The sequence below is a fragment of the Phyllopteryx taeniolatus genome, chromosome 6 (genome assembly GCF_024500385.1).
Source record: "Phyllopteryx taeniolatus isolate TA_2022b chromosome 6, UOR_Ptae_1.2, whole genome shotgun sequence".
Lineage (NCBI taxonomy): Eukaryota > Metazoa > Chordata > Actinopteri > Syngnathiformes > Syngnathidae > Phyllopteryx > Phyllopteryx taeniolatus.
The window spans coordinates 22,448,118-22,470,442 of NC_084507.1; the positions used below are offsets into that span (position 1 = coordinate 22,448,118).

At 41.8% G+C, this 22,325-nt stretch overlaps 2 protein-coding genes across 3 annotated transcripts; both read left to right on the top strand.

The window, feature by feature from the left end:
• Positions 1-688: 688 nt before the first annotated feature.
• Positions 689-16,224, top strand: dpy19l1l (dpy-19-like 1, like (H. sapiens)). Of its 2 annotated transcripts, none has more exons than XM_061775880.1 (22): positions 689-988; positions 1,250-1,274; positions 2,307-2,394; positions 3,386-3,523; positions 4,635-4,755; positions 5,556-5,649; positions 6,606-6,663; positions 6,730-6,821; positions 8,616-8,715; positions 8,815-8,892; positions 9,590-9,676; positions 9,757-9,816; positions 9,918-9,998; positions 10,731-10,832; positions 10,918-10,989; positions 11,064-11,146; positions 11,602-11,626; positions 12,593-12,712; positions 12,791-12,965; positions 13,171-13,270; positions 13,381-13,506; positions 15,055-16,224. In XM_061775880.1, exons 1-22 carry the CDS (start codon positions 787-789, stop codon positions 15,215-15,217), a joined length of 2,190 nt encoding a protein of 729 aa, XP_061631864.1. In that variant the 5' UTR covers positions 689-786; the 3' UTR covers positions 15,218-16,224. The 2 variants fall into 2 exon arrangements, with proteins under 2 accessions (XP_061631864.1, XP_061631866.1); XM_061775882.1 differs by having other exon boundaries at positions 865-988; positions 1,250-1,640.
• pkdc (protein kinase-like domain containing) lies at positions 16,109-20,059 on the top strand. The gene is made up of 4 exons (XM_061776426.1): positions 16,109-16,115; positions 16,832-16,923; positions 17,360-17,730; positions 19,221-20,059. Exons 1-4 carry the CDS (start codon positions 16,109-16,111, stop codon positions 19,810-19,812), a joined length of 1,062 nt encoding a protein of 353 aa, XP_061632410.1. The 3' UTR covers positions 19,813-20,059.
• Positions 20,060-22,325: the final 2,266 nt, after the last annotated feature.

Genomic DNA, 22,325 nt, shown 5'->3' on the forward strand with positions numbered 1-22,325 from the left:
CCGACTGAGGACCGTGGTCTCAGATTTGGATACATAATGTCATTGTATAATTTTTGCCCTATAAATAAAACTTCCTCTTTCTCTCTGTCACCATCCTTCAGGTCTGTTTTTTTTTCTTCTGTGCCGCTTGTGCGTGTATGCTGCTGGCCAAACGAGAGGGGGCAAGGCCAAGTATGTCTACTCCAGAGCAGCGAATTCATTTATTTCCAACATACATAATTATGTTTGAAGATGATTGCTGAAAACGTGCAAAGGCTGAGAAAAATATAGTACTGAATTGTGGCGATACAGCGTTAAACTGGTTTACACCATTTCAGTGTGAGCTGAGTAGCATCCATTTTTCAGCTGGGTGTTGTTTCACGCATTCATTGGACACGCTCACAGCGTTTGAGAGTGGAGACAAATTGCTTGATTTTTGCAACCTAGTTGGAGATGTTTTGAACCATTCAAATTTGGCAGGGTTGTATACATCACTCCGTTCTTTGTATCAAATTAAGAACACATTTTTATTTTTCCCTTTACAGCGAATTTAAGGTTGCAGGTAGTAAAAAGTGACAATCATATCATTCAATAATAGTACAGCAGTGATTGCACAGGAATCGATATCATGACCCTGGTATCGATACATATCTATACCAAAGTGGGTGTCATATTATCGATATTTGGAGTGACCCGCCCACCACCGTAGTAATAAGTGAAAGCTTCTCCTCCTCCCGAGCTCAGGAGGAGCAGGCAAGCACGCACAGCCGCTCAGCTTGCGTTCATCTCCGGCTTCGTCCTCCTAACATGGCGGCCAAAACCCGAAAGCAGACCGGCAAGAGCGACAAGAGTCCCCCGCTCGCTTCTCCCGGTGGTAAAAGCGGCGCCAGGCGAGCCGCCGCCACTGCTGGCAGGGACGCCAAAGCGGCGAATGGGTTCTCGGGCATCCGGCACAAGCTGGGGCTAACTCACTCCGGAGCGGCCGGGTTGGGATTGACTCTTCTGCTCGGTAAACTCGGACGCCTAGCTAGCTTCGACTCGGACACCCAAAACTGAGCTAAATGTGCGGCTTAACTAAGTTGTTGTTGTTTTTTTTTCTGCACCGTATATTTACATCGAGGCTAACGTTAGCTAACCTGTGTGGTAGCTACTCAGCATTAGCCACCACTTATTTCTAATTTATTTGCAATTAAAATGTGTTTTCTGCTCATATAAACTACTTGCTTGACGTGAACTAGAGTGTTTAAATGGTATTTCCGTCTGTCCACAGCTGCTCTGAGCGGATATCTCCACTGGTGAGTTGGAAGGAGCGTGTTACGACGAAAAGCTCATTTCAATTGACTTCAGTTGTTCATTTCAGACTCAAATGTTTACTAAAGATGTACAGTTCAAATAAGAGAAAAGGAATCAAATCAGGTTACCAGGTGTGTAAGAAAAGATCCCGGACTGGAGCCACCAAAGACATATTGCAAATCCAAACGGCAAGGTTTCCTCCTGGAAGTCGTCCCCCAGGAGTCTAACTCACTTTTCCAGCCTTCACTACTTTCATGCTCTCCTGGAGGATTCGTCTGTCTGTCTGTAATCCATGTCTTCGAAATGGGTCCCTTGATGACCCCGTTGAGCTAGGGAAAGAGGAAAACTGTCACACTGAGCCAGGTCGGGTGAGTAAGGAGGTTGCTCCAGCACGGCCGGGAAGTGTCTGATGCTCGGGGCTGTGTGAGCAGGTGCGATGTCACGGTGAAGCAGCCACGGGTTGTCCTGCCACAAAGCCGCAGGATCTCTTTTCACTGGTTGATTGTCTGCCGCACATTAAAGGAGAAAATTTGTAGTTTGTGTTTGAAATAGATATTTTGTCACGCCAGTCCTGGAACTTTTTATGACACACGTCATATACAGTGCAAAATACCTCCAAGAATTATACAAGTTACGATTGTGTAATATAAATGAGGATGTACAATAACATGGTGCAAAAACCACATTTCACAGACTGTTCACAAAAAATTTGTGTCAGCCTGAAAAAAGCAATTTCACCAAGGGATAAACCATCATGAAATACAAACATCTCGCTGGCGCTACATTACTTTAGCAAGTGAAAATGTTTTCTTAAACAGTTATTGCAACTCTAAATGTGTCATCTGTAGCTTGCCTAAAACATGACTTGAATATAGTTGTGTGCAAAAAGCTTCAGAGGATTTTCCGCTGCATCTAAATTGCCTGACTAGAGAATTTCCTCCTGCATAAAGTGCACGCACCTGTCTCCTTATGGCTTGATCTTTAGATCTGACCTTTCCTGGATAACGTCTATTATTGTTATTCTCCACCTGCAGGTTTCATCTCACACAGCTCTTTGAGAATGACAGACACTTTTCACACTTGTCCAACCTGGAGAAGGAGATGGCTTTCCGCACAGAAATGGTGAAAACGAGCCTTCCAAGATTTTCAAATAATAATGTTTATTATTGTGGTTGCAGTTTCCAGTGGTGTAGAAGTGCTCTGCATCATAGTGAGAGCTAATATTTAGACCTCTTTATGTAAATGTGATGGGGGAAAAAAGTGAGTGCCTGGAAAGACAATAAAAGCATTTTCACCCATGGAGGCAGCAGTTCATAAATTAGATTGTGTGTCTGTGGATACATATTATTATTATTATTATTATACTGTAATTTAGTGTAGAACTGCTCGCTCACAGATTTTCAGAAATAGGCAGCTCACAAAAGATTCCCTTGTTTCTCTAGGCACTCCAGATACCCATTCATCGAAAAACTTGAATAATTTGATTACAAATAAACTCGAAGAAAAATCTCTGCCTCGAAGCTTCGCAGTGATTATTCTACTCCAGAATCATGCAGCACTCTGTGTAGAAATAAGTTTGCGGGATGACGGCGAGCCCAGAGGAAGGAGTGCGTAAAAGACAGATTGTCCATGGTCTGGGATTGTTTCATACTTAAAAAAAAAAAAAAAAAAAAAAAAAAAAGAAGACAACAAAGTGCAATGTGTCTACTGCAAAGCAGAATGAACTAACGTACCACAACAGCACGTCTAACAATTCCCAATACAAGGTATCACTTTTAGCTAATTTAATATAGTCTACCACCGCTAGTTAGAACGTATTGTAATGCCCCACAAGTGCTCAAGGGTAGACACAGCCGCTGGTGCACTTTCAATTGGTTTATTAAACAAATGGTTACAATAAAAACACGTAATAAACACATTCATTCACGAGCGGTTACGGCTACAACTGACACCCAGGCACTTAACGCACACAGACTGGTTAACAGTTACCCTCTCGTTCGCTGACTCGAATGGGACTCACCAGCCCAGCCCGCACCTTTTAAAGCCACACCACACTCAAATTCAAATCTAATTTTAATTGACTCTATGTGTCCGTCTTGTTTCTTTATTGCAGGGCTTGTACTACTCGTATTACAAGACCATCATTGAGGCGCCCTCCTTCCTGCAAGGCCTGCACATGGTGATGAACGACCGGCTGACCGAGTACCCGCTGGTCATAAACACCCTGAAGAGGTTCAATCTCTACCCGGAGGTACATTCCTTTTTTGGGGCTTTTAATTTCACGTTTAGAGATGGTTTTATGTTGTATCTGTCAATTTTTTTACCATAGGAACTGATTAAAATGGAAATTACAGTATATGTTCTACAGCAGGGACGGCCCAACATTTTTCACTGAGGGCCACATACAGAAAAATTGAAGGAAGAGTGGGCCCCACTACACTTTGTGTGTATGAAACAGGCAAAAAAAACAATTCAGTATGCTAAGCAGTTAAACTGTATAGATCTCAGCTTGGTGTTATCGGGAACAAAGCAAGAATTTAAAGTCAAAAGATTATTATATCTTACTATATTACAAAAAACCTGAAATAGCAAAGCATAATTTATGATGATTGATTTAAACCTTCGGCACGGTGAGCGACTGGTGAAAGCGTCTGCCTCAGAGTTCTGAAGACCAGGGTTCGATTACCGGCCCCGCCTGTGTGGAGTTTGGATGTTCTCCCCGTGCCTGCGTGGCTTTTCTCCGGGTTCTCCGGTTTTCTCCCACATCCGAAAAGACATGCACGCTAGGTTCATTGAAGATTCCAAATTGCCCGTAGGTGTGAATGTGAGTGCGAATGTTTGTGTGTTTATATGTGCCGTGCGATTGGTTGGCATCCAGTTCAGGGTGTACCCCGCCTCCTGCCCGTTGATAGCTGGGATAGGCTCCAGCACTCCCGCGACCCTTGGGAGGATAAGCGGCTCAGAAAATGGATGGATGGATGGATGATTTAAACCTTAGTCACTCATGGTTCACTCACATTCGCCTGACTTTGGTGCGGGCAGCGTGGGTTCAGTTCCCACTCAGTGACGGTATAAATGTGAGTGTAAATGGTTGTCCGTGTCTATATATGTGCCCTGCGACTGATTGGGGACCAGTTCAGGGTGGAGTTCACCTTTCGCCGAAGTCAGCTGGGATAGGCTCCAGCGACCCTGAACAGGATAAACGGTATTGAGAATAGATGGATGGATTTAAACATTTAGATGCCCATTGATCTGATTTCTTGCTGAGACAAGAACATTATTTCAGAGAAATGAAGCCTTTCAAAAAAAAAAAACGCCTTTCACTGACAGTTTGTTCGTGTGCGTGCATGTGTACTCCCCAGGTGGTTCTAGCCAGCTGGTACCGGGTGTACACAGCTGTCATGGGCTACTTTGGTGTTCCCACCAAGATGTGCTGGTCTATCAACAGAGGAGAAGGTCTGACGCCCGTAGACAGTTGTGAAGGTACGGGCAGTCACCATGGAGAGACCCTGTGTCATCTGCAAATACACTACAGCACATACACACACAGTCAGTGTACACACTGTGGTAGGTAGGAAGAAGAAAAGCTACGACTGAAGTCCTCCAAAATGAAAATGGCACACAAACACTTTTTTTGGGAGCGGGTTCACTTATCGATTAGCCAAAGTTTACGTAAATGTGATGCAATACAGTTTTATTTGATCTTTGTGAGACTTTGGGTAGAGTTGTGAGAGGAGCAAACGGCGTCAGTTCTCGTGAAAAATTCTGAAACGAGGTCAAGTGAATGATAGATGGGGAACGCACTGAAATTCTTGGAACTCAAACTACTTTAAATTCAAAATCTTTATATAACTGTAATGACACAGGGTGTATGGTAATAAACTTAACCATATTTTAACAAAACAAAAATCATAGTCCATAGAAAATGTTCCATCAAGTTTGTTTTGTATTGTATATAGGATTGCTGAATTTTTAATTATTAAAAACTGAGCACAATTAGTGTATTAGAGGTCTTAAATGTGTTGCCTGAAAAAGTATGTTATCAGTTTGGATTAATGTACCATCAATTTACATGTGTTTTTTGTATGCACGTCTCCACAGTCTTCGCAATCTCTCTAGTGTTACACACAAATAAAAGGTGTCCTTATAGATGCTTGAATGTAAATGTCAAGTCTCTGAATATTACAGGTGTCACGATGTAGTATTATGTACTTTCCATAATTCACCACCTGACAATTTAGCTGTTCATATTTATGTTAATATTGTGTATGTCTGTATGTTAGGCTTGGGTGACCCGGCATACTTCTACGTAACGTTTGTGTTCCTGTTGAATGGGTTGATGATGAGCCTGTTTTTCCTTTACGGCGCCTACCTCAGGTAATCATTCCAGTTCGACTGGTAGTAAAAATATTGATGAGGATAATGATGTGTTGCTGATTGATCCAACAAAAATGAACTGTAGATGCAAACAACCTCTCTTTGGGCCGGATTTTCTAAGATCCTAAATGCTAAATTGCATGTTCAGGCTAAGAAATTGTGGCTGCTGTTGGTGGCCGTGTTGCGGTGCTATAATTGGCACGATACCAAAATTCGGACTCACTCCATGCCTCTTTTGTGGCCTTTTCTGTTTTGTATGTTTTTCCCTCCAACTTAGCCAAATGCAGAAAAAGGCACCGCCTACTTCAAGTGCACAGACTGCTACCTTCAGTCAGCTCTGTCACCCTTCAAGTACCGGTACTGAAAACATGTAGTATCCGGTCATTTTTGACAGTGAGGTATCGCATTACTTTTTAAGTACCAGTATACCGTGCGACGGTATGTTGGCTCTATTGGCAACAGGTGTAAAAGTGGTGGAGACCACCCAACCTAAATGAGTTTTTTTGCTTGAAGTACAGTAGCTCTGATTGATTTCACCTTGTGAAATTTGTTTGAATTTGAAGTAACAGAATGAGTGTAAGCGGCAAGCAAACTGAGTTAGTGATTAGCAGAAGAGAAATCTTATCACTTCGATGATTGTTGAGCAAGCCAGCAACTGTGTAAAAGCCATGTTTTGTTTGATTTAACTCGCCCCTGTGCCCTGGAATAGGATGTTCTTGGCCAGTGCCCAGAAAAGATAATTATTCCCCTTGCCTCTAATTTAGCTTACGAATTCTTCGGTTAGAAACTTGAATACATTTCGTGGCTATTTTGCCTGTTTGCCAGAGGCAATCGTGGCTATGGCTGGTTAAATCAGCTTCCATGTCTATTTGCTTTCACAAACAAATTTGTGGCCGTTTTTTGACACACAAAGTACAAACCTTCAGTAAATAAGTCCCTTCGTGTTTCCTTTTCAGCGGCAGCCGTCTGGGGGGCGTCGTGACCACCGTGTGCTTCTTCTTCAATCACGGCGAGGTGGGTGCAGGCTCTTGAAATGTTGATGCTGCTAAAAACAGCTAATTCACCTTTTGTGTGTGTCAGAGCACTCGTGTGATGTGGACTCCTCCTCTGAGGGAAAGCTTTGCCTACCCCTTCCTGGTCCTGCAGATGCTGTTCCTCACCTTCATCTTGAGGTACACACACTTCCCATCATGCTCTTTACCCTGATAAAACCATCGAAGACACAACATTAGCTACACCATCAAATCGAATCAAATGGAATCCAATCCAAGAATTTTCCATTTTTTTTGTACCGCTCGTTCTCATTAGGGTCTCAGGTAAGCTGGAGCCTCTTCCATCTGACAATGGGCTAGAGGCGGGGTGCACCTTGGACTGGGCACTGGCCAAGAGCAGGGCACATGTAGTCAAAAAAACATTCTCACTCGCATTCACACTTTGTGTCTTGAATGATCTTAAATTGCATGTTTTGGGAATGTAAGAGGAAGTTGGAATGCTCAGAGGAAACCAATGCATGAGATTCTAATCCAGAACCTCTCAGCTGTGAGGCAGACGTACTAACCCCTAATCGAGACAAAATCAGTAAGAAATTTCTCTTTTTCTGGTTTATACCTCAAGGCAATTTTCTCATTTTCTTGTACTAAAATAATCTTTGTTACAGTGGTTAATTATACTGTAAGCAATAGCCTTCCATAATTTCCTGTGTATAATGCGCACCCATGCATAATACGTAAAGCCAAAGTTGACCTCTAAATTCTGGAAAACCCTTCTATCTATGCTTAATGCATTTTTACAATGCATGATTTTGCATGATCAAAACATGAAGTATTATCTTTATTTTTTTCCAAAAGGATTATTATGAAGTTGAGCACTTTATTTGAACACATAATACTTTCAAAGCCCTATTTTTATTTAGTAAATTAGAAAAAACACAGTTGTGCTCATATGTTTGGTTACCCAGGCAGAATTTGTAAGATGGGTACAAAAACATGAAGTGCCAGATGAAACTCAATTTTATTTTAATGAGATTCAAATTAAACTGTCAAGCATTTCAGAAAAGCATTATCATGAAACAAAACATAACCGTAAAGAAATTAATGGTGGTTGTTGTTCAGTCATCAGTCATATCTAAAAAAACCAAAACAATATTTCACAAATTCTGCCAGGGTATGTAAAATGTCTGAGCACAACTGTACATATATGCAGTCATACGTACCCCTGTTATATTGGAATGAAAGTGTTGGCTATACCTTTTTCATAGCCACTAGGTGGCAGTAGCATATTAGAATGAAAGTGGACACCTTTCTCATAACCTCTAGGTGGCGGTGGCATTTTGGAATGAAAGTGTACAGCTTTTCCATAACCTTTAGATGGTGGCATACATTTATAAAATGTTGGTTTCCCCCCCTATTCCTATGTATAGTGCGCACTATTGACTTTTGACAATTTTCTGTGGGGGAAATGTGCATTATACACGAGAAACTATGGTATTTCTAACTGATTTGCGACAATTTCATATTGGTCCAGCCTTTGTAAAACACAAACATAAACGATGGCACTCATTCCCACAAATCTTTGTAGGATAGTGGCAGTGCAAATGTGGGTAACAGAACGGTGTAAATTTACGAATACATTTGTAGTTTTTGACTGATAGAGTCCATTTCCAATGGGGATCAGGCATCCATTTTGAATTGTGCATTAGTGACTCCTACAGGACTGGAGGAGAACAGTATCTCTGTTTGACATGTTTTTATGGACTTCTTTAGGATTGTTCATACTGTACTTTGTGGAGGTCTGGGCTCTACAGGTTATCTTTATAAAGACATTTTTGATGTCTTGTATTGATCTAGTATGTAGTACTAGTCGTCGTAGTAGTAGTTCTTTGTAGTTTCTACTGTATCTAATAAAGTGTCCAGTGGGTGTGTGTAACTTGGTTCTCCCACTCTGTTTTTACCCCCCCTAACCACCAGGACCCGGAACCCGAGCAGGATGGCCCTAGTCGCTCTGGGCATCTCCACGCTGTGCTTCATGCTGCCATGGCAATTTGCCCAGTTTGTGCTGCTCACTCAGGTAAAGAGCAAGGCAGATGGAAAGTCCAAATAAGTAATTAATAAGACACAACATATCAAATCAACACATCAGGCTTTTAATATCCTTTTCTTTCCTCAGGTGGCTTCCCTGTTTGCTTCCTACATCCTGGGTTACCTCAGTGCGGCTAAGATGCAGTCAGTGTTGGTAACTCACATGGTACAGTAGATATTTGATCTCCAATTCAGTGTTTCTCACTTTATCACAGGTTTTTAGGCATTTTTTTAATGGGTTTTCTTAGTATGAAAATATGAATATATCTCCCGTGATAAACCGGGGTTCACTCTATATAACTCAGCTGAAATGTTTTGGAATCAACTTAAGGTAGAAATGATATCTGTACTGCTTATCCTCACTATGGTCGTGGGCGTGCTGGAACCTTTTTCAGCTATCTGTGGGTGGGAGGTGGAGTACACGCTGAACTGTTCGCCAGTCAATCGCAGGGCATACATAAACAAACAACCAATTGCACTACGGGCAATTTAGATTCTTCAGTTAACCCACCATGCATATTTTTGGGATGTGGGAGGAAACCGGAGTTTCTGGAGAAAACCCACGCAGGCACGGGGAGAACATGCAAACTCCACACGGCGGAGGAAGGATTTGAACCCTCAGAACTGTGAGGCAGATGTGCTAACCAGTCGCCCACCGTGCCGCCTAGAAATGCTATCTCTACATAAATTCCTTCATTTAATAGGATTGCCTCTTACTGTATTGAACTGATACGTTTAAGATCCCTTTTAATCCCCAGACAACCTCAATGCCAAGTGGTTGATGACACTCAAGCTGTTTGGACCGCATTGCTGATGAATTGTGCTCAATGGCGCCTCCTCTGTTTCGTCTACAAAAACTGCAGATCGCACTGGCCTTCTGCTTCGTCCTTATGTTTGGCAACGCCATGCTGCTCACGTCCTTTTATGCCTCTACGCTCGTCTCAATCTGGGTGAGTCGATTCAGGATTATGGTGTCGAAATTGATCTTGTTCTTTTCTTGCTAGTAGATAGTAATTCTTTTATTTCTCAGGCTATCATTGCGTTGAGGGATTGCTTCACAAGGGTCTTCAGAACTGGCCTAGTCTTCTGGGTAGGATGATTTACTTCTGCTGCTTCTTGTATACGCTACTCTGGATGTGACAAAAATATATGTTTTTCTTTTGTTTGAACATCCTTTTGTCTCTTCCTCAGGTCATGCAGGCTTTGATTTGGGTGGGGTCCACTGTTCTGCTCAAATTCCTGCTGTCCACCATCCTCGGTGCGTCAGATGATGTAAGTTAATTGTCTCTGTAAAAGTTACTGCCACAAAATCAAGATTACCTTCCCAAAAGTGCTACTTTTAGAGTTGCTGTGATGTAGACTAGATTACTGTTTGAAAGCTATTTTCCGTTAATTATTACTGTCACTGTAAGAGTTCCATTCTCTTTAAAAAAAAAAATAAAAATCAAATTCGGGGTCGTTTGTATTACTGTCTGTCCTTCAGTGATACTTTTCGCAGTTATTGTCACCTTTAAGAGCTGTGTTTTCTTTAAGATTGTTAGGCTTAGTACTACTGTGCCGAGTGCTAATATTTACTGTGATGTAGAGCTCCGATACTTATAAAAAGCTATTATTTTAAGAGTTATTGTTGATTGAAGAGGTACTTTCGCTTTAATAAAGTTAAGGTTAGTTAGTATTACACTCCCAGAGTGACACTTTTAAGTGTTACTTTGATGTAGGACTACTGTAGGTTCAAAAAGCTGTTTTCATATTAAGTGTGAGTGACACTTTTAAGAGGTACTGTCCATTTCACAGTTACTGTCACTTTAAGTGCTACTTTGTCTTTCAGAATGTTAGCGTTATTATTATTATTTATTACTCTCCAAGTGAGTAGCACAAGGAGTCACTGTAATTCTTTTGAGCTGGTGTTACTAAATACACTTTTTCGTAGAAAAAAATGATCATGTTTATTTATTATTATTTATTTAGTTATTTATTTATTATTTACACACTTTTGTTCCCCAGGCTCACATCAGTGGCCTGATCAAGTCCAAGTTTACCAGCTATAAGGACTTCCACACGCTCATGTACACATGTGCTGCAGAGTTTGACTTCATGGAGTGGGAGGTGAGACTGAAATCAATGCGCGTGTATGTGCCTGTGTCCAGAATGTGTGCGTGGCTCCTGTAACACCTTTTCCTTTACTTAACAGACTCCTGCACGCTACCTGAAAACGCTGCTGCTGCCCGTCAACTTGTTGCTGGTAGCTTTGATTGCAAAGACGGTAAGTAGATTGTTTACAATGAAAGCAAACATAAAAATACACAAACTGATCTTTTTTTTTGTTGCCCTTTTCAGACTGTGCAAGATGTTATCCGCTTCCTCAGGCATGGAGGGAAGGCGTCTGATCAAAATAATCATACTGACAAGGAAGCTGTGAGGTCAGCCGATGATATCACTGTACACTTACCTGACAGTTCATTAGATACACCTGCACAGTCTAACAGGAACTTGGAGTGTTTGTTACTTGTCATTAAATACAGATAAATGTCAATAAATAACTAAAAATTACATTAAGCAGTAAGAAATTCAATTAAATAACAAAAAAATGAAGGTTAAATATACAGAAATTAAGATTGCTTCACAAGCTGGTTCGTTAATGAAAAATGTATTTAATTAATTTTTTTATTCCTTCAAATTTTAATTCTCCATTTAGATGTTATCATATCCAGAAAGCCTAATGGAGTGCACATACAGTACAGACAAAATACAGACACACAATAAACAAAACATAACCCAAACCCAAAATGCATAACACACAACTCGCATACTGGATACACAGAACACATGACGCGCACTTGTATTTCCACAATTCAGCTTCTTCTTTCTGTCATAGGTGTGAAGTTGTCACAAAAGCAGAGGTGAGCAATGTTCCTCCATGTTTCCTTACATATTCTATATACAATGGTACCTTGACTTACGAGTGCCCCAACTTACGAGCTGTAGCTCAGTAGTTTCTTTTTGCTTTGTATTGCAAAATATTTACACACAGTAGTGCTTGTTTCAAGTGGTATATTGTTTATTCATCAAAGTAGAAAACCCTGTACTGTATTAAAACTACTATCACCCAGCAAATTGTTACTTCATTTTTTTACGTAACACTGTTACTGAATGTTAAATAAAATGTAATCATCTATTTCTAGGCCAAAGTGAAAATCTGTACAGTGGTACCTCGACTTACAAATAACGTGATTTCTGAGTTTTAAAATTTTTCTCGATGAGCTGAAGCTCAGAATTTTTTTAAAAATGTTTATTTTTGTTTGTCTTGAGTTGCGAGCAAAATTTTACCTACAAGCGCTAGATGGTGGCAGCGAGCTTCACAATAGGTAGCAGTTTTGTAGATACTGAACAAGTCTTCAAAAAGACTACTGTAAAAGTAAACAAATAAAACCCACTTTCTAACTTTCTTTTGAAAATCTGCTAGCTTAATGCTAACACATGATGTGAAACACCGTAGATGGACTAACGAAACTAGCATTCATATTGCAGTAGTCATAAACTTTTAAACAATTGATAAGGGAACACCAACAGTGCTTAACACATAAGACATAGCATAACAATACTTGCCAGCGTATATTTTCTTTGAAAAACCTAATAAAATGCTAATTACTCTGTGGATAATTTCCATTTTTGAGCATGAGTACCAACAAATTTCTTTTTTTTGGGGGGGGGGGGTGTATTATATATTGGTACAAGGAAAATACAGCTGCGATAGGGCAATTTTGAGGGTGCCTATTACACTTGAGAAATTACGGTAGAGAGGGTAAGCGGTACAGAAAATGGATGGATGGATTTTTGTTGTGAGCGTTTCCTGTGTGCTCCTGCAGATGGCGTATCACTGTCTGCAGCTGGTGGCCTTCAGTGTGTTGGCTGTCCTCATCATGCGCCTTAAGCTCTTCCTCACGCCACACATGTGCATCGTGGCCTCGCTGATCTGCTCCAGACAGGTGACCCTAGAATGGCAGCCCCACTGTGGTTGCGTGTTAACATCACTGAGCCTCACACCTTTCCGACTGTGTTCTCAGTTGCTGGGCTGGATCGGAGACAGGACCAAGCATCGGGCCGCCGTGGTCCTGGTGCTGGCCCTCATGGCGGTGAAGGGAGTGGCCAATCTGAAGGCCCAGTGGGGCATCATCGGGGAGTTCAGCAACATGCCTCAGGAGGAGCTGCTGGACTGGATACAGGACAATACCCTCCCTGGTGAGGAATATATTCATACTGACACCATCGTAGTAACTTTATTAACTGTACAAGGAATGTTTAAAGCAACATTTTAATTGTATTCACTGTCTTACAAGAATAAAAGAAGTTTACCACTGTCCCTACCCTCCCCATGCCCCAGACACAATATTGTACACATCACACTCACTGTTTTTTTTTACCCCATGTGTGTTGTGTGACATAGACACTGTATTTGCGGGTGCGATGCCCACTATGGCCAGCGTGAAACTGTCCACAGGTCGTCCCATTGTCAACCATCCCCACTACGAAGATGCTGGTCTGAGGTCAGTGCGAGTCACATGACCACCAGTAGTCGACGTGCGAAAGACCTGTGAGGGTAACATGACTGTATGTTGCGTTGTGCTGTCTTGTGAAATGTTGTTATGTCCCTCAGGGAGAGAACCAAGCTGGTGTACTCCATGTACAGCCGCATGTCTGCAGACACTGTCAAGAGCAATTTGAACAAGCTGGGAGTTGATTTCTTTGTTCTGGAAGATTCTTGGTGCACCAGGAGAACCAGGTACGACATACAACAGCACACTAGGGCTAGGACAAAATAGCCATATTGTATCTTACCTGTACCTTGTAGTTACTTTTATTTTAATGAAGCAAGTGTTGACAACTTTGGAAAGTGAATGATTTGTTTTGAACAGATGATTGACGAATGTTTTTTTTTTTTTTTTTCACTGCAGTGAGTCTAGTAAAGTGAATTTGACATCAGACTATCATTACTTTGTCTTAAACCAAGTTCCGAAAGCCCTTGAAAAAATACCTTATGTTGTAAACGGATGATTGACAATCAAAGTAGCTTTTCACTGCAATGTGTCGAGTAAATTCCATAACATTACTTTGTTTTAATAAACCAAGTGCTGACAGCATTCAGAAATGAATGTTATCTTTAAAGCAAATGATTGACAAGTGTATTTTTCACTACAGTAAGTCGAGCAAAGTCAATTCGATATCAAGCTGGATTACTTTGTGTTAATAAACCAAGTGTTGCCAATAAGCCAATTGACAAAATAAGGTTTATTTTCACTGCAGCAAGTCTCGTAAATTTGACATCAGACAATTGTGACATTGTTTTAATAAACCAAGTGCAGAAAACCCTCAAACATTTTTTTCTAACATATTGACAAAAGTACCTTTTTACTGCAGTAAATTTAACATCAAACTATCATTACTTTGTTTTAATAAATCTAGTGTTGACCACCTTCGGAAATCTTATGTTTTAAACAGTTGAGTGACAACAAAAGTATATTTTAACTTTTTTTTCCAGTGAAGACTCACAACAACTGCAACAATAAAGCCAACCATTGTTGGTTTTGTTTTAATAAACTAAGCACTGAAAAAATTTGAAAGTGAACTTTGTTTTAAAAAAGATGATTGATAAAGTATATTTTTACTTTTTTTCAGATGAAACGCAAAGGGATAGGTATTGACAACCTTTGAAAATCAACATTATTTTCCAAGCACAGAAGTGACAAAAGTATACAGTATGTTCAATTGTTTGGGAAATCCAAAATTGAGAACGGTGTCAAGAGTCAAGCTGACCATCGTTACCTTGTTTTTAGAAACCAAGTGTCGACAACATTTGAAAATGAACGTTGTACTTTTGTCAATCTGCTTGAATGAAACCTATTTTCTGATGAAGAGTGAAAACTTTAAACCGCGTCGACCGTCGTTTATTTTTACAAACCTAGTGTCTACAACCTTTGAAATGAATGGTATGCTTCTGTCTATCTTCTGTTTAAAACATTTTCATTCTTTTTTTTTTTTTTTCCCCCGCATCAAGAGTAAAGACTCAAAGCAGCATCAAGAATAGAGCTGGCCATCGTTGCCTTATTTTAATAAACCTATTGCGGACAACCTTTCAAAATGAACCTTTTGTTTTATACACATGGTTGACATTAAAAGAGTTTGTTTACAGTTTTTGTCCCCTGAATTAAGCGCAAACACTCACAATACCATTGAGAGTAAAGCTGTTACTTTGTTTTAATAGACCAGTTCAACCTTGGACAATGTTTTCAACAGATTGACAATGAAAGTGTTTTTTTTCACATTTCACAAGGCCCGGCTGCAGCATGCCCGAGATCTGGGACGTGGAGGACCCCCAGAACATGGGTAAAACTCCTCTCTGCACTCACATGTCCAGGAACTCACGGCCCCACTTCACCACTGTCTTTGCGAATCACATCTACAAAGTCCTCAAAGTGCCCAAAGAGGCCAGATAACAGCACCTGACCTCTACTGTTTTTTTAACACCCCTGCCCCTCCAATCCTCAAATCTCCTGTTTTTTATGCAGTCATGTAAGGAAAGTTTGTTGCAGGATTTCTGTTTTTGATTCCTGAGGGAAGCGGTGGATTCTTCTTTTGTCTAGTGGCCTCTTTTGCAACGAGTACCTGCAAAATTGGTGCATCAGAGCCGTAGTTGTATTTCTTCATTTCTCTGTCACACAGAATCCAGCAAAGCAGGACATTGTCGGGTCCCACAATCAGATCGTGAGAAATGTTCCAGTAGGCTGTTCAACACAGTAAAATTGAAGAATCATTTTTCCACATCCTCCTTTTATGCAAAACCCAGAAAACTGGGATATTGCAGAAATTTTGCTGCATCAGTCAAGTAGTATTTATCCATTTGTGTCTTACACACAGAATCCAGCAAAACCGGACGGACATTGTCATCCACTAATTCCCTTTCTGTTACACCTCGGATACTACCTAACTGTGTGAAAGGGGCTACTCACATGTTGAAGCAATATGCCCGCAAAGAACTTTTGTACAGCAGTGTCATCGTAATTGACTATTTTTACATAATTTATTTGTGGGCTCTTTTCTTTTTGTTGTTGTTGTTACAAAAACGTTCAGAAGTTTTACGGAGGAATTACGGTATGTAATACCTTTCGTGACATTTTTCTTGGCAAGTCATTTTGAAGAAATCTGCACTTTGTTCAGTTTAGTTGTACTGTTGTGCGGAAAATAGAAAAGAAAAAAAAAAAAAGCAGCACACTTCCACTATTGTTTTTACCCTCTCACACTGCCAAGCTAACTGTAGCGGTTCATCACATCCTAACAGTAGCAGCGTGTGGAAGAAGCAAAGGATGCAAAAATATGAAGCTAAAGCGATGCGGGGTGACTTTAACCAAGTTTAGCATTGCAGCAAGGCGCTAATCTGTAAGCCTCAATGTGCCAAAGGGAGCATTAAAACAAATCCACAGAGCTTTTTTTTTTTTATAAATGTTTTCAGTCTTTTTTAATGTACTTGCTGTCTATGCCTTGCACATTTTTAATAGTTATTTGTTTTGTATGGAAATAAAGGGTGCAATGGAAATATTTTCTTGACTGTATTTGTAATTTTGGTGGAAGATTCGTCATAATAATGGTGGGTTAGGTTTTGGTAGCAAGACTACATTTAAATTAGTTTACTGCTTTTAAAGACATGTAGAAAGGCAGTACTCAGCAAGTAGTTTGTGTTAATGCCCTTGCCGTAGATATTTAACCTGTCAAGCTTGCACTTTTGGTTTTGAGGGAGACTCCCAACATGTTGTATTTTCGTTTAAGAAATGAAAACGTGTGGGGTAAGTATCAAACCTGTACGATTGCATTCTTCCTAATTATGGGCCACACAAGTATTGTTAGCGCGAACGAGCTTTAAGATAGTTTACTGTTTTCGCGAACGTGTTGAAAGTACCACCGTGTAGTTCGTCCAAGTGGATTTGCCGTACTATTTTGGCGTTAGTTTATCAGGGCTCCCACGTGCGTTCCTGGCAGGACACGCCCTGCTCCAATATTACTGGCTCCAGGACATGGCGCTGCTGCACTATGATTGGCTACTGTATCTCGGTAAGTGACCGATGACACCAGAGTCTACGCTACCACTTTCGATTTCGAAGGGACGTCAAACTGCCGTATATTTTCGCCAGAGGTGGAAAAGTGTTCGGTTAGTATCAAAATATTCCTTATTATATAGGGAGATACCACTTGTGTTAGCACGAAGGAGTCTTAATTTCATTGTGTATTTTCGCAAGTTGGCATTGCTACCGTGTATTTTGTTCTAATGGACATGCTATAAAGTTTTCGCGTTATCTTAAGTTCTACGAGCAGTCATACCCTGGACCTTTGGTTTACCAAGGAAATGTGGATTATGGTGTTATTGTTAAAGAATATTTCGTTGTGTATCCATCTTATAAGAATGGTTAATAGACGTCTTGAGAGCAAAACGACAGTAGGGGGAGTTGTTTTCCGCTCGATAGAGCGGCATCGTGAAACTAGGTAGTTTGTCCAAATGGACTTGCCGTATTATTTCCTCATTATAGTTAATTCCGGGGTCCACCGAAGTGAAGAGTTCTGATGCTCCCCATTGACCATAAATGAAGCCGGAGCACCGTGAAGCGATACTGCGGGCGTGCAGCGCGGCCTCGCTACGCATCGGCGCCAAGATCCAGACGCTGTGGAGCGGCTACGGCGAGATCGTCCGCCTGCAGTTGGAGGGCTGCGGGCGGCCCTCTGTGGTCGTCAAGCACGTCAAGTTCCCTCCCGCGCAGGCTGAGCACGCCGCCGCCGACCCGGCGGCCGAACGCTCCCATTTGAGGAAGGTGAGGTCCTACGAGGTGGAGACCTACTGGTACCAGAACTACACCACCAATCCTAGGTGCAGGATACCCGCCTGTCTGACCGCTTGCGCCCATGCAAACGAGATGCTCATCGTGCTGGAGGACCTGGACGTGGCCGGATATGACCAAAGAAGGTACTATTAACTTACACCGCATTTAGATAGTTGCGTCCCTGGAGTTCCTGACCACCCATTTATTAAAAAAAAAAAAAAAAAGTCACTGTGTTTGACACCAACGACTTGGTTGCTTGGTTGGGCGAATATTCTGTATTTTCAAGTAATGGCCTGTTTTTTCTTTTTCTTTTTTCTTTTTTTTTTATTAGTTCCTAGAGGGCTCCTAAAAGTCATTAAAAATAGCTGCAAAGTTGCTACAAGTGGCAACACTGAGGAGCCCTAGCTTTGTTGAAACACCCCAGCAATTCCCTTGACTGTCATTTTAACAAAAATGTACTCGGCATTGGCACCTCTGAACTGTTTTCAATTGTGGGGGGGAAATGCACGTCCCCTTTGAAGCAGTTCCCACATTTTCTCAAATGTTCTGACATTCTTTCGTCAAAACCCACAAAGGTGAAAGAATTACAGTACAATTGAAATGGATTAATGGAGAATTTTTTGTTTGTTTGTTTGTTTTCGTTGCACAATACAGTATTATGTCAAAGAAAAACATACTAACTACAACTAGATATGACAACAAAGGAAACAATAACAGATTTTGCACACCATGAACTTTTATGATTTTCCTGTTGTATTTTCACAAATTTGCAGTAGTGTATAAAAGTAAAATCTAATATGATGCTGTTAACAACAGTAGATTTTGCACCACATGATCTAGTATGATTTCAGTATTTAATTTTTTTTGCAGCATATACAGTAGTATGTAAAAGCAAAATTAATATATCACAACATCGTAAGCAATTAGATTTCACACCACATGATCTGGTATCATATCACAGTTATACACCTGTTATGATTTCACTATTGTAGTTATCCATCCATTCATTTCCAGCCTATCCCAGCGGGGTACACTCTGAACTGGTTGCCAGCCAATCGCAGGGCACATACAAACAAACAACCATTTGTACTCGCATTCACACCTACGGGCAATTTAGAGTTGTCAATTAACCTCCCATGCATGTTTTTGGGATGTGGGAGGAAACCGGAGTGCCTAGAGAAAACCCACGCAGGCACAAGGAGAACAAGCAAACTCCATACAGGCGGGGCCGGGGATTGAACCCTGGTCCTCAGAACTTTGAGGCAGACGCTCTAACTATTGTAGTTTGTTGCACAAAAATGAAGGCACATTTAAAAGGAAATTGTAATACAATATGATAAACAATTCTAGATTTTGTACCACATGATTTGACTGTTGTATTTATTATTATTTTTGCACAGATATACAGTAAAAGAAAAATGTAATACAATGTTGTCAACAATTGTGGATTTTACATCACGTGACCTGGTAGGATTTTGGTACTGTATTTTTAAACATCTTTTTATTTATTCACTTATTTTTTTGTTGCACAAATATGCAGTATTATATGAAACAAAAATGTATCCAATACAATAGCAGATTTTGCACCACATGTAGTTGTTTGCTAAATAGGCGCCTTTTGTTGTCCTCGCAGAACCAGCGTGAAGGATGACGAGATGAGGGCCTGCCTCAGCTGGCTGGCCCACTTCCACGCTCACTTTCTGGGCGTGTCCCCGCAGGGCCTGTGGCCAGTCGGCACCTACTGGCACCTGGAGACACGCCCGGACGAGCTGGAGGCCATGGGCGACGCCAGGCTGAAGGTGGCGGCCGGCGCCGTGGATGGAGCGCTCAACGGCTGTCGCTTCCGTACAGTCGTGCACGGCGACGCCAAGCTGGCCAACTTCTGCTTCTCCAGCGACGGACGGGACGTGGCGGCTGTGGACTTCCAGTATGTGGGCGGCGGCTGTGGGATGAAAGACGTGGCGTACTTCCTGGCCAGCTGCCTTGAGGAGAGAGAGTGCGACAAGAAGGTGCCGGGCCTGCTGGACCATTACTTTGCAGAATTAAAGTGCGGGGTGAGCACCCAGGTAGACTTTTTGGCGCTGGAGGAAGAGTGGCGGGAGATGTTCGCCTTCGCCTGGACCGACTTCCGTCGATTCCTGCTGGGGTGGATGCCAGGACACCGGAAAATCGACCGCTACAGCAAGAGGCTGGCTGATGAGGTTCTGCACAAGCTCAAGCTTTGAATGCAAACAAAAAGATCAGTTTGACAGTTTTTATTTGTACACTACTTACACATATTTGGGAGTTTGCAATATTGGTCTTTCGGGCCCAACATCTCAAAAGCCCAATAGTTTTTGTGAGTTTTGTAATACAGTACACACTCGCAGAAAAATATCATTTCAACACAATAATCAGATTTTAAAAAATAGAGAGATATTTTGTTGGATGTTATGTGACTGATACAAAATAAAAATCATGTCTGTGGCTGAACTATTATAATTATTTTTTTAAAGTCTGACCCTGTTTCATTTCAATACATTTTTCCAAAAAAGTGTCCATAAACCCCCCTTTCAGAGGTCTTAAAAATGTGTCTATTGTTTCAAAAATTGTAACATTTAAAATAGCACTGAACTATTGTAAAACAGTTTTCTTTCCTTTACAGTATATCCAAGTATGTTCATGTTTTGATTTTGAGTCAAAATGCAATTTGGAGATAAATTGTCAGTCATCATCTTCTTTTCCTTTGGGCTTGTCCCTTTAGGGGTCGCCACAGCGCGTCATCCTTTCCCATGTGAGCCTATCTCCTGCATCCTCCTCTCGAACACCAACTGCGCTCATGTCTTCCCTCACGACACCCATCAACCTTCTCTCCGGTCTTGCCTGGCAGCTCCATCCTCATCACCCATCGACCAATATACTCACTATTTCTCCTCTGGATGTGTCCAAACCATCGAAGTCTGCTCTCTCTAACTTTGTCTCGTAAACTTCGAACCTCGGCTGTCCCTCTGATGAGCTCATTTCTGAATTTCTCCAATCTGGTCACTCCGAGAGAGAATCTCAACACCTCCAGCTCTTAATTCCTGTCGTCTCTTCAGTGCCACTGTCTCTAATCCGTACATCATGGCTGGCCTCACCACTGTTTTATAAACTTTGCCCTTCATCCTAGCAGAGACTCTTCTTTCACATAACACACCTGACACCTTCCTCCAGCCGTTCCAACCTGCTTGGACCCGTATCTGCACTTCCTGACCGCACTGACCATTGCTCTGGACGGTTGACCCCAAGCATTTCAAGTCCTCCACCCTTGCTATCTCTTCTCCCTGTAGCCTCCCTCTTCCCCCACCACCCCTCTCATTCATGCACATATCTTCATTCCTCTGCTTTCCAGTGCATGCCTCCATCTTTCCAACTGTTCCTCCACCTGCTCCCTGCTTTCACTGCAGATCACAATGTCATCTGCAAACATCATGGTCCACGGGGATTCCAGTCTAACCTCATCTGTCAGCCTATCCATCACCACTGCAAACAGGAAGGGGCTCAGGGCTGATCCCTGATGCAGTCCCACCTCCACCTTAAATTCGTCTGTCACACCTACAGCAAGCCTCACCGCTGTTCTGCTGCCCTCGTACATGTCCTGTATTATTCTAACATACTTCTCTGCCACTCCAGACCTCTGCATGCAGTACCACAGTTCTTCTCTGGGTACTCTGTCATAGGCTTTCTCTCGATCTACAAAGACACAATGTAGCTCCTTCTGACCTTCTCTGTACTTTTCCATCAACATCCTCAAGGCAAATAATGCATCTGAGGTACTATTTGTAGGCATGAAACCATACTGTTGCTCGCAAATACTCACTTCTGTCCTGAGTCTAGCCTTCACTACTCTTTCCCATAACTTCAATGTGTGGCTCATCAACTTCATTCCTCTATAGTTCCCACAGCTCTGCACATCACCCTTGTTCTTAAAAATGGGCACGAGCACACTTTTCCTCTATTCCTCAGGCAGCGCTAGAATTCTATTGAACAAGCTGGTCAAAACCTCTACAGCCACCTCTCCTAGATGCTTCCATACCTCCACAGGAATGTCATCAGGACCAACTGCCTTTCCATTTTTTATCCTCTTTAATGCCTTTCTAACTTCCCCTTTAGTAATCATTGCCACTTCCTGGTCCACCACACTTGCCTCTTCTACTCTCCCTTCTCTCTCATTTTCCTCATTCATCAACTCCTCAAAGTATTCTTTCCATCTATCTAGCACACTACTGACACCAGTCAACATATTTCCATCTCTATCCTTAATCACCCTAACCTGCTGCACATCCTTCTCATCTCTAGCCCTCTGTCTGGCCAACCTGTATAGATCCTTTTCTCCTTTTTTAGTGTCCAACCTGGCATTCATGTCATCATAGGCCTCTTGTTTGGCCTTTGCCACCTCTACCTTTGCCCTATGTCGCATCTTAATGTATTCCTTTCGCCTCTCCTCGGTCCTGTCGGTGTCCCACTTCTTCTTAGCTAACCTTTTCCCTTGTATGATTTCCTGTACTGTGAGGTTCCACCAACAAGTCTCCTCTCCTTTCCTGCCAGAAGATACACCAAGTACTCTCCTGCCTGCCTCTCTGATCACCTTGGCTGCAGTTGTGCAGTCTTCTGGAAGCTCCTCCCATCCACCGAGAGCCTGTATCACCTCTTCCCGAAAAGCTGCACAACACTCGTCCTGTCTCAGCTTCCACCACATGGTTCTCTGCTCTGCCTTTGT

Excerpts from the sequence above, each read along its gene's own strand:
- dpy19l1l (XM_061775880.1), top strand. The coding sequence starts at position 787 with ATGGCGGCCAAAACCCGAAAGCAGACCGGCAAGAGCGACAAGAGTCCC. Across the intron at positions 8,893-9,589 it reads CAGTGTTGGTAACTCACATG|ATCGCACTGGCCTTCTGCTT; the intron begins GTACAGTAGATA and ends CAAAAACTGCAG. Across the intron at positions 12,713-12,790 it reads CGCTGATCTGCTCCAGACAG|TTGCTGGGCTGGATCGGAGA; the intron begins GTGACCCTAGAA and ends CTGTGTTCTCAG.
- pkdc (XM_061776426.1), top strand. Across the intron at positions 16,924-17,359 it reads CAGAGGTGGAAAAGTGTTCG|CCGGAGCACCGTGAAGCGAT; the intron begins GTTAGTATCAAA and ends CCATAAATGAAG. Across the intron at positions 17,731-19,220 it reads GCCGGATATGACCAAAGAAG|AACCAGCGTGAAGGATGACG; the intron begins GTACTATTAACT and ends TTGTCCTCGCAG.